Source organism: Polypterus senegalus, chromosome 4 (assembly GCF_016835505.1).
Source record: "Polypterus senegalus isolate Bchr_013 chromosome 4, ASM1683550v1, whole genome shotgun sequence".
Taxonomy (NCBI): domain Eukaryota; kingdom Metazoa; phylum Chordata; class Cladistia; order Polypteriformes; family Polypteridae; genus Polypterus; species Polypterus senegalus.
The window spans coordinates 112,806,542-112,823,255 of NC_053157.1; the positions used below are offsets into that span (position 1 = coordinate 112,806,542).

The 16,714-nt window shown below is 36.5% G+C and overlaps 1 protein-coding gene across 1 annotated transcript in view; it reads right to left on the reverse strand.

The window, feature by feature from the left end:
- Nucleotides 1-16,714, reverse strand: part of fryl (furry homolog, like) — a 355,547-nt gene that overhangs the window by 189,437 nt on the left and 149,396 nt on the right. The window contains 3 exon segments of the mRNA XM_039751183.1: nt 139-225; nt 858-966; nt 1,916-2,019. Coding sequence (XP_039607117.1) covers nt 139-225; nt 858-966; nt 1,916-2,019 — 300 coding nt within the window.

Consider the following 16,714-nt stretch of genomic DNA (forward strand, 5'->3'; position numbering starts at 1 on the left):
GCTAATTAAAACATGATTGACTAATATAATTTGGCAGGAATTCTATCAAAAATGTTTAAAGTAAAAACAAATCCATTGGTTTACACAAAAATGCACAACATTTATTTCCCATAAAAGTCTCAACAATTAAATGCCTACCTCTGGGTTTATTGTAAATGTCTTATGCGATTTCCCAACACAAAGCAAGTCATAGATAATTTCTTTCATGGCAAAGTCTAGTCTTTCCTGTAGATGAAACAGGATTCATTTTGAAATTCACTTCTAGAGTAAGCAAAATATTAGTTTGCATTCACATAATTTTGATTAGTTTCACAAAGGATTATGCATTTATATTTCACCTATTTTGTTGAGGAATGTGATTCACAACAATTAATCAATAACTAGTTAAATACTTAAACTGTAAGAAAAATGGTCTTAGGAAAACAAGTTTTGTTTGCATTTTGTAAACAAAACACAGCTTGTATAAAATGCCAAGTCAAAAATTCTTTCAAAAATGATCAGTACTATAAACTAGCTAGACCTCATTTTTGTATACAATGGTACTTTCAAGATGAAGTTGAAAACACATTTATCTAGCATTTAAGTATTGCTTTTTAACAACATTTTACAATATATGACTTAAAAATAAGCACAATTTAGCCATTGTAGAGTCAAAAACATTTTTTTTAATTTTCCTACATAAAAATATATGCTTTTCTGCACAGTCAAATTTTTAATAAATAAAGCATATCTATTGTAAGCTCAAGTACTAATTTTATATCATAAGATGCAGCCACATATTTTGTTTGTTTTAGTTACATACTTTTTCCTTAAATATCATGAATAAACATATATTAAACAAAAGAAAGAATACCAACCTGGGCAATGAACTGAATGATTTTAACAAAGATATTTAAAGGTGTATCCCTAGGAACTACACTGCGGGACCCTTTTGGAAAAAGTGCTGATACTATGCTCAAAAGACGACTGGAAGAAGAAGGGGGAAAAGAAAAAATGTTAACTAGCACACATACTGCAAGGACTGAATAGATTGGTTTCACACCCAAACCTTAAAAAGATCCAACAAATTAAGATTACAAAAAATACTATAATTATGTTAGAAATCCTGCACAATTTTAAAAAACATTTTAAATTATTATATTTTAAAATAAAATCTTAGTAGCCTTCCAAAAATGTCCTAATACAATGATTTTCAAAGTGGTTTGAACTTAGGATCATTTAAGCAAAGTCAAAGATACAGCAGACTACCAGCAGCCCACGGTCACTTCTTAGTGTAAAATTAATCTTACAATAACATTTAGTTAATTAGAGTAATTAATTTAAAAAAAAAAAAAAAAAAAAGATTTTTGCCATTGGATATAAAAGATCTGTATAACATCACAGCCCTGGTGGAAGTGCAGTTCCAAATACACAAACAGCTTTACTGCAGCAGAAGTGGTGTCATTACCAGCCAAATGGAATTAAAACATTGCCTTTGCCAGATGATGATACCCCCGGTTGATATCCTGTGCATTAAATAATGGACTAAAGTATCAGAGTGATTTAGATATCATTTTACACAGATACAGTAACTGTTGCTTGCAGTAACTGACACCTTTTAATTATGCGTTCAAAAAAACAATCTATTAAGTTTATCAAGACAATGTTGAAGCTCAAAATCTTAGTTTAATATGTAATCACAAAATAAACTGCGTAAAAACACTGTAGCAATACTACTCAAAAATAGTTTCCTATTCTTTTACCTCATCCAACCTCAAAAGAGACCTGCTACTTTTAAAACCCTTCTAAGGTTTATTAACTGTGGTTATAATTATTCCAAGCATTCCACAATTTTGGCCATAACAACCTTTTTTAACTCTAAATATTTTCGTTTAAAAGAAGCTCATATGTAAACATAATCAAGTTCAATACTGACCTCTGAGTAACTGTGTTACTTTCACATTTTATTCTGATTACATAAACCCACAGCAATCTGTACAAGGACTCTAGTGCAACTCGTGACATTTTGGGATCCTTATTCTGCAAAAAAAAACAAAAAAATCAAATTTCTTTAAAAAAATAATTTACTGTACCAGATAACACTATATTATACATATATACTGTATTTATACACATATGCACTCATATACTTACACATATATAGAGTGGTGTGAAAAACTATTTGCCCCCTTCCTGATTTCTTATTCTTTTGCATGTTTGTCACACAAAATGTTTCAGATCATCAAACACATTTAACCATTAGTCAAATATAACACAAGTAAACACAAAATGCAATTTTTAAATGATGGTTTTTATTATTTAGGGAGAAAAAAAATCCAAACCTACATGGCCCTGTGTGAAAAAGTAATTGCCCCCTTGTTAAAAAATAACCTAACTGTGGTGTATCACACCTGAGTTCAATTTCCGTAGCCACCCCTAGGCCCGATTACTGCCACACCTGTTTCAATCAAGAAATCACTTAAATAGGAGCTGCCTGACACAGAGAAGTAGACCAAAAGCACCTCAAAAGCTAGACATCATGCCAAGATCCAAAGAAATTCAGGAACAAATGAGAACAGAAGTAATTGTGATCTATCAGTCTGGTAAGGGTTATAAAGCCATTTCTAAAGCTTTGGGACTCCAGCGAACCACGGTGAGAGCCATTATCCACAAATGGCAAAAACATGGAACAGTGGTGAACCTTCCCAGGAGTGGCCGGCCGACCAAAATTACCCCAAGAGCGCAGAGACGACTCATCTGAGAGGTCACAAAAGACCCCAGGACAACATCTAACGAACTGCAGGCCTTACTTGCCTCAATTAAGGTCAGTGTTCACGACTCCACCATAAGAAAGAGAATGGGCAAAAACGGCCTGCATGGCAGATTTCCAAGACGCAAACCACTGTTAAGCAAAAACAACATTAGGGCTCGTCTCAATTTTGCTAAGAAACATCTCAATGATTGGCAAGACTTTTGGGAAAATACCTTGTGGACTGATGAGACAAAATTGAACTTTTTGGAAGGCAAATGTCCAGTTACATCTGGCGTAAAAGGAACACAGCATTTCAGAAAAAGAACATCATACCAACAGTAAAATATGGTGGTGGTAGTGTGATGGTCTGGGGTTGTTTTGCTGCTTCAGGACCTGGAAGGCTTGCTGTGATAGATGGAACCATGAATTCTACTGTCTACCAAAAAATCCTGAAGGAGAATGTCTGGCCATCTGTTCGTCAACTCAAGCTGAAGCGATTTTGGGTGCTGCAACAGGACAATGACCCAAAACACACCAGCAAATCCACCTCTGAATGGCTGAAGAAAAACAAAATGAAGACTTTGGAGTGGCCTAGTCAAAGTCCTGACCTGAATCCAATTGAGATGCTATGGCATGACCTTAAAAAGGCGGTTCATGCTAGAAAACCCTCAAATAAAGCTGAATTACAACAATTCTGCAAAGATGAGTGGGCCAAAATTCCTCCAAAGCGCTGTAAAAGACTCATTGCAAGTTATCGTTAATGCTTGATTGCAGTTATTGCTGCTAAGGGTGGCCCAACCAGTTATTAGGTTCAGGGGGCAATTACTTTTTCACACAGGGCCATGTAGGTTTGGATTTTTTTTTCTCCCTAAATAATAAAAACCATCATTTAAAAACTGCATTTTGTGTCTACTTGCGTTATATCTGACTAATGGTTAAATGTGTTTGATGATCAGAAACATTTTGTGTGACAAACATGCAAAAGAATAAGAAATCAGGAAGGGGGCAAATAGTTTTTCACACCACTGTACATTACATTATATACATATACAGTGGCGTGCAAAAGTATTCAATCCCCTTGAAAGTCATCATCATTTTTCATGCATGACAAAAGATTTGTGCATATATTTATCCAATCAAGAAGTAAAGCTCCAAAGTTAGCGTTTGCATAAATATATTAAATAAATCATTTTCTGCAGATATTTAACTGAAAAAAAAAACCTCAAAAGTTAGTGTTTGCATTAAGTATTTAAACTTCCATGCTTTGGAAGCTTCAGGTTTACACAAATGACAAATTAATCTCAAACGGCACAAAGGTGACAGTCATTTGACCATAATTAAACATAATTAGGTACTCCTTGAGAGTCCTTGATATATTTCTTGATATAAAAAGCACACCTTGTAAGGGCCATAGTCTTTGTTGGACAATCACTTCAAAATTGAAGACAAAGCAGCATTTTGCTGATGTGAGACACAAAGTACAATAATTGAAATGCATAAGGCAGGAAATTACTACAAAAAATATTGAAGAGTTTGAATGTCCTACTGAGCACTCTTGGACCCATGGATTCTTGGATCAGAACGATTAAGATTCATCACAGCACCCAGGCTCTTACTAGAACAAGCTGTCCCTCAAAACTAAACATCCAAGCAAAATGTCAACTGGTGAGAAAGGCTACTAAAAATCCAACTGTCATTTGCAATGCTCTTTGGATAAAACTGGAGTGAAGGTGCGTGGGTCCATAATTTCAAGAGCTCTCCATAAAACATGTCTCTATAGGAGGCTACCAAGAAAGAAGCCATTCCTTAAGAAGGTGTACATAAAAGCATGTATGGCTCTTTCTACAAAACATTAACACTAGAATCCCTGAAGCTTATGAAAAATTCCCAGGCCACCTTTAATTCCTTCGCACCTCTCCATTTGTGTCCTTTGTTTTGCAAATGTGCCAATCAGCCTGCTGTCCTGTCCCAGCTCAAGTCTTGTTTATCTGGGTGTAAGGTGCCTGGTGTTGTATAGGGTAAAAAATATATCGTTATCGTGTGTTCCGTGTCTACAATGATCTATGTCACGGGTAGTCAATTATGATTTAAGGAAGAGTAAATTAGTAGAGTAAAGTAAGTAGAGTAAATTTCCTCATGTACTGGTTCGCAGCATCATCATGTTTAAGTTGCATTATAAGTTTTACATTACAATTAATTTATATATTTTGAAGTAGCATTGCCATTGTATCAACATTTGCACTGTGTGAAGACAATGACTGAAATCAAATGAAGAAAGTTCAATGCCATTTCAACAATATTTATTTTCAGTGCAACTCTGGAGGGCTACATACAATAAAATAAGAAATAATACATAACAGTAAAAGTAAGCAAAAACAAGGTAACTGACATTCAACTGAGAATTATAAATAATAAATATTTTCATAATAATAATAATAATTTTTAACATTTCAACAAAAAAAAAAAAGACTTGGCCTCAAATAAAAATAAAATATATAAGAGTTTTAAATATGTCCACAACTGAACAGGCATAACCAGTTTCACAATAAATTTGATCATCTTTAAATAACTGAACGTATCTTCTCCTTCTTTTCCTCGTATCCCAATGCCTACTTTCTCTTGTTCACTGAGAGAAATGAGCTCTTGCTTGGTCTGCCAGGATTTTAAATCTGGGCTGGAATGGTGTCAGTGCCATCCTCATGCATGTGTGAAGATTGTCATCACAATGTTTTTTTTGTGATGTCCCAAAATCCACGCATCTCTGAGGGAAGACTCGTTAGCGAGTTGTTGGCCAGTAAATGAATGTGTTAAAATCCTCGTTGACCGATCGTTAGTTGGCTTTAAAGTCGCTTGTTTTCAGCAGCCTAACTGGCGAATTTAGTGGGTAACTTTTCTCAAATGTAATTTTGTGCTTAGTTTGATAGTGGTGTTTCACATTCCCACTTTTAACCACTGCCACCGTCTCAGAGCAGATGAGACATGGAGGTTTCAAGCTTCCTACAGGAAGTATGAACATAAATGCCTCGGTCCATTTCGGATTAAAAGCCCGTTTTTCAGTTTCAAGCTTCCGCCGTTTATCAAAACCATGGCACACTGACTATTTTGTCGCTTTTCTCTCTTGTCTTCTCACTCCTGTATCTTTTTCACTCCATGTCAATGCCGCTGCCACAAGAGGTTCTGGCCAATCAGAGACACGTAGGAGGTCCCTTTCACCGAGTAGCAGTGTAGAAACACTGTTAGAAAAGAGTCGCCGGTAAAAATGTAATCTCCACCAAAACTAAATAAAACTCAATGATACATCTGGGTCCAGACAAAACAGAGTCTGGGTAAAGACCCGGACCGCCTATTAGTGACCTGTGATCTAAGTAAATGTAGGATGACATGAAATGCAAGAAACACATACCTAAAAAACAAATTTTTCATGTTATAGTACTAACGACAACATTTTGACATGAAGTGTATAATGTGGGAAGACTGAAGTCCAAATATCAAATAAACACTTTTACAAACGATACACATATAACAAAACAAGTGCACTTTTATTCATGGATATAACTGAAGTAAAAAAAAAAAAAATCAGGTTAGGGTACAACTCTTACACGACCGCTTGGGTGGTATAGCGGTAAGAACTGCTGACTCATAATGAAGAGGTTGCATGCTCGATTCTGACCGCTTCCCAGAATTGCCATTTTGAGTAGTGAGCTGCTCTTATTGTTACTATTATACAATAAAAAACATACATTTGATTTGTGTCTGTAACAGCATATGTAAATTTATAATACTTTTTTTTTTTAAATCAGTTTTATTCTCTCTGGGTTGTTCATGCTCTCCCTAATCTGACACTGCTATTTTCAAATAAAGACGTGCTATAACAAAGGTGAACTCGGATAAGGATGAGGGTTCTACATCAGAGAAAGAGAACAGAAGCCCTCCCCACAAGAAACATCCACTCACACATAACAATGCAGCTGCATTAGTTGTAAAGGCTGAAGATGGCACCGTTTGGATACAGCAAGAGGTCGGCCGTCACCCTGCTAGTCATTCTGCCACATGCATGTCCTTCAACGAAACAGAAGGGCTTACAAAGTTCTGTTTGTGATTATGTTTTGTGATTATCTTTATATTAAAAAAAAATTCTATGTTACTTATATGAAAGCCACATCAAATTTTACTTTACCTATTTACCTTGATGAATTTACTTATCTTCCTACAGCGTAATGTCACAAGTAGACTGCAGAGCTTCCTGTGTTTGATCGACACAGGCAAACTGACAAAGTACATGTGCAATGCCGCGAAAACTATGATGGCAGCGTCCATCTGCAGCTATATATTCTTCAGTATGTGAGTGACTCTCCATGCCAGCATCAATCAAACACAGGAAGCTCTGCCGTCTAACCACAACATTTTGACATGGATTGTTTAATGTGTGAAGACTAAAGTTCAAATATCAAATAACTTTCACAAAAAGTACACATATAACAAAACAACTGCGCTTTTATCTATACTAATAAAAGGCAAAGCCCTCACTGACTCACTCACTCACTCACTGACTCATCACTAATTCTCCAACTTCCCGTGTAGATAGAAGGCTGAAATTTGGCAGGCTCATTCCTTACAGCTTACTTACAAAAGTTGGGCAAGTTTCATTTCGAAATTCTACGCGTAATGGTCATAACTGGAACCTATTTTTTCGTCCATATACTATAAAAGACTTCTGCTTCGATGCCGGTGGGAGGCGGAGTTACGCCTCCCACGTAATTTACTGCCTGCCCATATAAGGCCGTCCGTCAGCGGGAATCCAATAGAAACACTGCCGCTAAATATTCACGGGTGAAGGACTGTGCTTATGCAGAGGAAGATGAGATGGTCAGGGTGGTGTTTGGCACAAACTCAGCTAAACTGCGAGAGAAACTTTTAAGTGCCGGGTCTTAGCTAACATTACATACAGCCGTGTACATCACACGAGATGGCACCAGCACAGCTGGGAACCTTCGATGCATGAACACCAAGCGGCTCACGTGAACTGACGCAGTGCACAGACAAAAAGCAACGGTTCCAAAGAGTGATGAACAAAAACCGAATTACACAATTGAGAAGGCAGCAAAAAAATATGAAGCGTCTCATACATAAAAGCATATTCATAAGTGCAGCTACTGCGGAAACAAAGCACACAGTGGAAAAAGTCAATGTCCCGCTAAAGGAAGACAGTGTAAAAAAAAAAAACGTGAATGCAGTGTGTCACATCTTAGATAAAGAGGAAGACGAGCTGTTTATTGATGCAGTAAGAAACGAATCGATGAATGAAACGATTGACAAACACGGAATGTAACTTGAACACAATACATCATACAAATATGACCCTGATCGAAAGAAATGATAATCAAATCCTTGATGACAGCAACACTCGATAACACTCACAAAACAATTACTGTATATTGACAATCATGTTACATTTTTTTTAAAATGTTCCCTTTTCTTTTCATAACTTCTTTAACACACTACTTCTCCGCTGAATATATATATATATATATATATATATATATATATATATATATATATATATATATATACCCCGATCTACATACTCTAAAATAGACAAGCCACACGCCGTGGCGCAATTGTAGAGGCTTTGCCTCTAGCGCCGACATCCGAGGTTCGATTCCCGAGAATGGATACACTGAGTATGTACGCGCGCTTCCCGATTCATTTTACCCTCGTATCTCCTTGGTTTGGGACGTATGAAAAAATATGCGGTTAACGCTGAATCATGTTACGTTATTTTTAAAATGTTTCCTTTTCTTAGCACAGGCACAGCTGAGAAGCTTCGATGCATGTACTACATAACGCGTTAAAAAAAATAACGCATTTAATCACACTTTCAATTCCAAGCAAAGGGGAACTTTTGTCAATGCATGATTTCCTGGTACAGTACAACGATGACATTGATGCACACATCAAAGCTACAAAAATGTTAAGAGTCGGAATAAAGAGCGTTCCTAAGACTGATCGGAGGCAAATTTCATTTCAAAAGACTACCCGACGGAAGCCTTGATAAAAGCATGGTTTTGTGCACACTGAAAAGCAAGCAAAATTAGATACATTACAGAAAGCAGACTTTGTTGCTCTTACTGGGGATCATTGCAAAATGTTCAATGATCACACTGTTTTAGCCTAATGTACAAAATAATTTTGGCTAAGGTTACTCAGAGTTTAAAAATGAAGCTGGTCAAATTACCTTTTATGTTTCTGACTTATTTTTTTAAGAAGAAAAACTGCACTTTATGTTGAAATTTTGGTTATTATTATTTAAAGACAATACCATTCTGAAAATGTACTTAAAATACCACTTTATTTTTAAGTCTGCCCAATTTTAGCCAGGGATGATATTTTTGTTTCTGTTTTGAATTGAAATGCAGTTTAAAAGCATTTTTTTTCAGAAATTAAAAGAGCTTGAGTTTACAATATTCATGTCCATGTCTATTATTTGATTCTGTCGCTCACTAAAACCCTTTTAAATTTAAAAAACATTTGCGATTTGGGGCAAATTTTCATGTGTGATTACATACGATTAATCAAGATTAATTATTACACAGCCTCTAATTAATTGGATTAATTTTTTTAATCGAGTCCCACCCTTAATATATATATGTAGATAAGTATATATATATGTGTGTATATATATATGTGTGTGTATATATATATATATATATATATATATATATATATATATATATATATATATATATATATATATATATATATATATATATATATATATATATATATATATATATATATATATATATATATATATATATATATATATATATATATATATATATATATATGTGTATATATATATATATATATATATATATGCATATATGCCAGCAACACTCATGACAATGACAAAACAATTACAATGTCAATTATGTTACGTTATTATTAAAATGTTTCCTTTTCTTTTTCACTACTTCTTTAACACACTACTTCTCCGCTGCGAAGTGCGGGTATTTATTTATTTTTTTTTTTTTTTATTAATTTTATTACAATCCATACAAAGCAATCAAGATTTTACAAAAAGAAAAATTGAGTTAAGAACAGATCGATCCCCACCCTGAGAGAGAGAGCAAGCCAAATAACGTTAAATTTAAGGCTTGTAAACATACCTAATTTAAAAAATTCTCTGTGCTTTATGAACTTATTTTAAAATATTACTGATTAGATCCTGCCATGTTTTGAAAAAGTCTGTACAGATCCTCTAACTGAGTATTTGATTTTTTCCAATTTCAAATAATATAACACATCGGTTTCCCACTGACTTAAAAGAGGAGAGTTTGGGTTCTTCCAGTTTATCAGAATAAGTCTGCGTGCCAACAGTGTAGTGAATGCAATCACAATTTGTTTGTCTTTCTCCACTTTAAACCCTCTGGAAGAACCCCAAACACAGCTGTTAATGGGTTAGGAGGGATTGTGAGTCCAAGGCTGTCTGACAGGTAATTAAAAATTTTTGTCCAGAATAATGTTAATTTGGTGCAGGCCCAGAACATGTGACCTGTGAGGCTGGGACTTGGTTGCAACGTTCGCAGGTTGGATCATGTCCTGGAAACATTTTGGAGAGTTTTAGTCGAGACAGATGTGCTCGATATATAATTTTGAGTTGTATAATTGTATGCTTTGCGCATATGGAGCTTGAGTGAATTCTCTGCATTGCTACTTTCCACTCCTTTTCTGATATATTAATTGAGAGATCTTTTCCCAGTGTCCTCTTGGATCTTTGAAAGGGAGGGATTGTAAAAGGATTTTATATATTGTAGAGATGGAGTCTAACTCCTTGAAATTGAGCAATATTTTTCCAGCATGGATGAGGGTGCAAGATGAGGAAAATCTGGAAGGTTCTGTTTAACAAAGTTCCTGATTTGAAGATAGTGAAAGAAATGTGTAGCTGGAATGTTAAATTTGGAATGTAATTGTTCATAGGATGCAAAGACGTTGTCTATATAAAGATCTCTAAGCAAGTTAATTCCAAATTTTTCCAGATATTAAAACTGCATATGTTTGTGAAGGTTGAAAGAGGTGGTTCTCTTGCAGAGGTGCCACAGATAGAAGCTTCTCCGTCTTAAAATGCTTTCTACATTGGTTCCAGATTCTAAGTGAGTGGAGCACAATTGGGTTATTAGTGTATTGCCGATAACGTGTGTTTATTGGAGCACAGAGCAAGGAATACAAAGAAGTACTGCAGGATTTTACTTCTATTGCGGTCCAAGCCTGTGTATGTTCTTCTATTTGTGTCCAGGTTCTTATGCCTGTATATTTGCTGCCCAGTAATAAAACTGGAAGTTAGGTAGAGCCATGCCACCTTCTGCCTTTTGTCTTTGTAGGGTCGCTCTTTTGATGCGTGGATGTTTTGAATTCCAAATAAATGAGGTTATTGTTGAATCTAATTGCTTAAAGAATGATTTATTAATGTATATTGGGATGTTTTGAAATAAAAAGGAGCTTAGGAAGAATATTCATCTTAACAGTGTTAATTCTTCCAGCTAGTGTGAGATGAAGGGTTGACCATCTATGCAAGTCTTGTTTAATTTTTTCCATGCAGACTGCGAAATTTTGTTGATAAAGAGCTTTATGTTTACTTGTGATGTTTACCCAGGTATTTAAACTGTTCTGCAATGATAAAAGGTAGGGTGTCTAATCTAATATTATATGCTTGAGAATTCACTGGAAAGAGTACACTTTTATTCAGATTAATTCTGAGACCAGAGATCTTTTGAAATTCTGTGAGTGCTGCTAAGACTGCAGGCACAGAATTTTCTGGGTCCGATATATACAGTACCATGTCATCTGCATATAATGAGATTTTCTGTTCCAGTCCTTCTCTGCTAATCCCCTTTATCTGATCAGTATTTCGACAATGTATTGCCAGTGGTTCAATGGCAATCGCAAACAGCAGTGGTGACAAGGGCATCCTTGTCTAGTGCCACGTTCTAGTTTAAAGTAGTCTGAGCAAATGTTGTTTATGCAAACTGAAGCTTCTGGGTTAGTATACAGTAAATTTAATCCATGCACAAATGTTCGGGCCAAACCCAAACTTCTCCAATGTAGTAAAAGGTATTTCCATTCAATCATGTCGAATGCTTTTTCTGCATCCAATGATAATAATATTTCTGGGGTGTTTGATTTAGTTGGTGAGTATATTACATTAAACAGGCGTCGAAGATTTGAAGATAAGTGTCGGCCCCTAATAAATCCAGTTTGGTCTTGTGATATTACAGAGGGGAGCACTTTCTCCATCCTTCTAGCTATGATTTTAGAGAGTATTTTAACGTCGTTATTCAGAAGTGAAATTGGTCTGTATGATGCACATTGTAATAAGTCCTTATTTTGTTTTGGAAAGACAGTGATTAGTGCTTGGCAAAAGGTTTGTGGAAGAGATTGGTTATCTCTGGCTTCTGTAAATGTTGCTAATAGGAGGGAGCTAGCTGAGCGGAGAATTTCTTGTAAAACTCTGCAGGGTAGCCATCAGGGCCTGCTGCTTTTCCACCTTGGAGTGACTTTATAGCATCTAGTAATTCTGATAATGCCAGAGGTTTATCAAGTTCCTCCACACTAAAGCGTCTATTTGTGGTATCTGTAATGTATCCAGAAATGCATTAGATTGTGTATTGTCTTCTTTAAACTCAGTAGTATATAGGGATTTATAGTAGTCTCTGAAAGTGTGCATTATATTTTTGTGTTCGATGATTTTATCTCCATTCGTGTTAGTAATTACGAGATTGCATTGCACTTCTTGCTTGTGAATTTGTTGAGCTAAAAGCTTATTAGCTTTCTCTCCATGTTCATAGTAATGATGTCTGGATTTGTAAATTAGTTGTTCAGTTTCTTTAGTTGTCAAGAGGTTTAATTCTGAATGTAGAGCCTGCCTCCTCCTATGTAGAGTCTCGCTTGGTAGTCTGGCATGTTCTTCATCTATTTTAGTAATTTCGCTTTTTATCTCTGCTACTTTCTTGGCTTCGGATTTATTTCTGTGGGAAAGATATGAGATAATCTGTCCTCTTAAGAAGGCCTTAAGAGTTTCCCAGAGTATTCCTGCAGAGATCTCGGGGATGTATTTGTCTCTAGAAAGAATTTGATTTGTTTGGATATAAATTCAGTACAATTCTCGTCAGCTAATAGAAGCGGGTTGAGGCCATCTGGGGTGAGTGTATGGGGCTTAGTAATTTTAGCTCCAAGATCATAGGTGCATGGTCAGAAATAACAATAGCATCGTATTTACAAGATTTAATCTTAGGCAAGAAGTTATTGTCTATAAAGAAGTAATCAATCCTTGAGTAGCAATGATGTACTGGTGAGTAGAAAGAATATGTTCTTGAATTTGGGTTTAAAAACCTCCAGGGATCTGATAAGTTGTGATCAGTTATAAACTTTGTAATTATCTTTGCAGTGTTAGATACTGTTCCCCCTGTGGAGGAAGTCCTATCTAAAAGTGGATTTAAAACACAATTAAAGTCCCCAGCCATTATAACTTTATGAGTGTTCAGATTGGGAATGGATGCAAATAAATTTTGTATAAATTCCTTATCATCAACATTAGGTGCATAAACATTTATCAAAATCATTTTACAGTTAGATAAGTCTCCCATGACCATTACATATCTCCCTTCAGGATCCAATACTACATCTGATGCTACAAATGGTACTGTTCTATGTATGAGAATTCCCACCCTCTAGTTTTCTTTGTAAAACTAGAATGGAACATTTGGCCAGTCCAGTCTTTTTGCAGCCGGAACTGATCCTTGCTTAGTAAGTGGGTTTCCTGTAAAAATACTATTTTAGCATTTAGACCTGTTAGGTGAGAGAGTACTTTCTTTCTCTTTAATTCGTGATTCAGGCCTTTAACATTCCAGCTTACGGTTAACTGTCCCATCATGGAGACACTGATTCTGAGTTTTTGATGTCATTTTATAGTCTTAACTGGAAGTGAGACATTTTAGGTCTTAATTTCCTATTTCCCCTAGAGTTGTTGCCATGCAGCTTATTATTATGTTGGTAGTTATAATTATAAAGATTGTGAGGATAGATTAGGTATAGATCAGGCCTGCTCTCTTTCTCTCCCCCTTAACCCCCTTAACTTTTGCCTCCCCAAGTGAGGCTAAAACCCACTTCACATAGTCCCAGTCCTCTGACATACCCAGAGACAGAGCACGTCCAAAGCAAAACAAGCCCCATGCAGCGCTTTAGGGTTAAAAGATAGAGATATCTGTTACCAATATAGTCTTTAAAAGAGAAAAAAAAAAAAGAATTTTGCACTTAAAATATATATATAGTCTTCAGCAATTTTAGTGCATTAAGATGATACACCCAGATAATAAACCCGGGATGGTGTTAAAATGTGTCCAGAATAAGCATAACAAGTCTTAATGCAGTAATAGCAATAACAATAAACCAAGGGTATGATATTGAACAGTCTCGTTTAGGGTAAGATGAAATAATTAGAAAAGAAAAAAGAAAAAAAAAAAAATTAATTAAGCACAATAAAACATAAACAGATAGCCCTAGTAATACTAAGTAATAATGAGAATATATGCTGATAAAACCCGTATTTTAAAACAAATAGATCAGACAGTAGATTATTAATCCTTGCTATATCATTAACGCCATGACTCACTATTATGTATCAGAATAGTCCGGGATCAGCTTTCTTAATTCTTTCTCTGCTTCTTCCTTGCTAGCGAAGACATAGAATTGACCCTGCCATTCCACTTTCAGTTTTGCCGGATACAAGAGGCTGTATTTGACCTTGGCTTGCCGTGAACCGCTGTTTAATGTTATAGAAGGCTGCGCGCTTAGTAGCTGTTGCTGGAGAGAAGTCAGGAAGATATGAATGTGGTTATTTTCATATATAATATCTTCCTTTTTCTGAGGAGTGCCATCACCTCTAGCTTAAATGATAATCGCTCAAAACGAACTATAAAAGATCTTGGTCGGGTCTAACGGTGTTTGATCACGACGCGTAAGCCGCTGCTATCTCAGATTCTGCTTTAAAGTCCTCCCGATTATTTTAGAAAAAGTTCAGCTGCGAATTTCACAGGGTTTGAACTTTCTCGATTCTCAGGCAGACCTTCAATTCTGACATTATACCTTCTACTCCCATCTTCCAAAGCAGCCAGTCTGTCTCCGAGTTTTTTGCATTCGGAGCTGACATTAACTGCTTTTTCCTCGGCACTGGCAGCTGCCTTTTCGGCCATTTCAATCCGATACGTGAATGTCTCCTTGAGATCCTCCAATTGATCAGTAAGCGTGCTCAGTTTAACCGAGTTTTCCTGAATGCGCTCTTCAATTTTACCCAGCACCTGTCGAAGCTCAAGTTGCACCTCTTGACGCAGCCTTTCCATCTCCTGTTTCAAATCCTGTTTCAGTCTCTCAAGTGCCTTTGCCGTTGCTTTCTCATTAGCCTTCTCGCTTTTCTTTATATCTTGCGTGAGCTCAGCGAGCAGCACCTTCAGTTCAGATAGTTCAATTGTGCTTTTTTGTACCGAAGATGAAGCAGCAGGCTCTGCTGAAGCCGGTGTCCCTGCTGCTCCCGGCTCGCGTAGTTGCGTAATTGAAGCCGCGGACTTCAAGGCCCTTTCCAGCTTCAGGTGATCTTCTCCGATCGGCGAGCTATCCAGATCTGCACTCACAATTGCACCCTCGCTCCCCTTTTCGCTCTCAGCCGGCGACGATGTAGCGGACCGTGGTCCCGAGGAGTCTGTACTTTCGCCCATCTGATCCAGGTCTGTCTCTGAGAGGCCGTATCTTGAGCTAGGGCTTGCTGATCATAGCTAGAATGTAGCTTTAGTCTTCGATTTTTCGGACCCCCCTTCTTGTTGGCCATGTTTATATGTGCTTACATATACTGTAGCAGTCCCTCTCAGGTTGAATAAATACAAGATATCTCAGGATAATAAGCAAATAATATGAAAAATAACACAGCTGCTAGCGGAGCTCCACTTCAGACGTCCATCTCTCGCATCGGACGAGACCAAATAGAAGCGCGGGTATTTTGCTAGTTCAAGAATATAACCAAAGAAAAAGAAATCGGGTTAGGATATGATGCTGAAACGACCACAGCAGTAACAACTTCTTCTTCTTTCGGCTGCTCCCGTTAGGGGTTGCCACAGCGGATCATCTTGACTCATGATCAAGAGGTTGCGGGACCGAATTTGGATGCTCTCCAGAATTAACATTTTGAGTAGTGAGCTGGTCTTATTGTTACTATTGTACAATAAAAACATACATTTGATTTGAGTCTGTAACAGCCAGTGTAAATTTATGGTACTTGTAAATGTTAGTTTTTTTTAAATTTAGTTTTATTCTCAGTCACGTTCACGCTCCTGCCAATCTAACCCTGCTGTTTTCAAATAAAGACATGCTATAACAGTGGTGTACTCAGAGGAGGACGAGGGTTCTACATCAGAGAAAGAGAACAGAAGCCCTCCCCACAAGAAACAAAAAAGTTCTGTTTGCGATTATGTTTTGTGCTGGTCTTTATATGAAAAACATGTATATGTTACTTATATAAAAGCCACATCGAATGTTGTTTACCTTGATTTATTTCCTCGTCATCTTACAGCATAAAGTCACAACTAGACTGCAGAGCTTCCTGTGTTTGATCGACATTGAAATGCTGACAAAATACATGTGCAATGCTTCTTTAGTACACAAATGACTTTAGCTGCAGGTGGAAGCTCCTGCCACACTCTATACAACTATGTTTGATCTTGGAAAAGATCCCTGTCACCCCATGGGAGAAAGACTTTCCGAGACTATGGTCACAAAGCTTATGAAGCCGTTTCTGGTCAAAGGCAGAACCATAACAACAATTGCACAGAATGTGACAGGAGCTTCCACGTGCAGCTACAAACTACAAGCTATTCAATCATGGGGTGTACTTAGTTTTTCACATATGACTTCACCAATTTGTCTTCATTTTTATTAAAT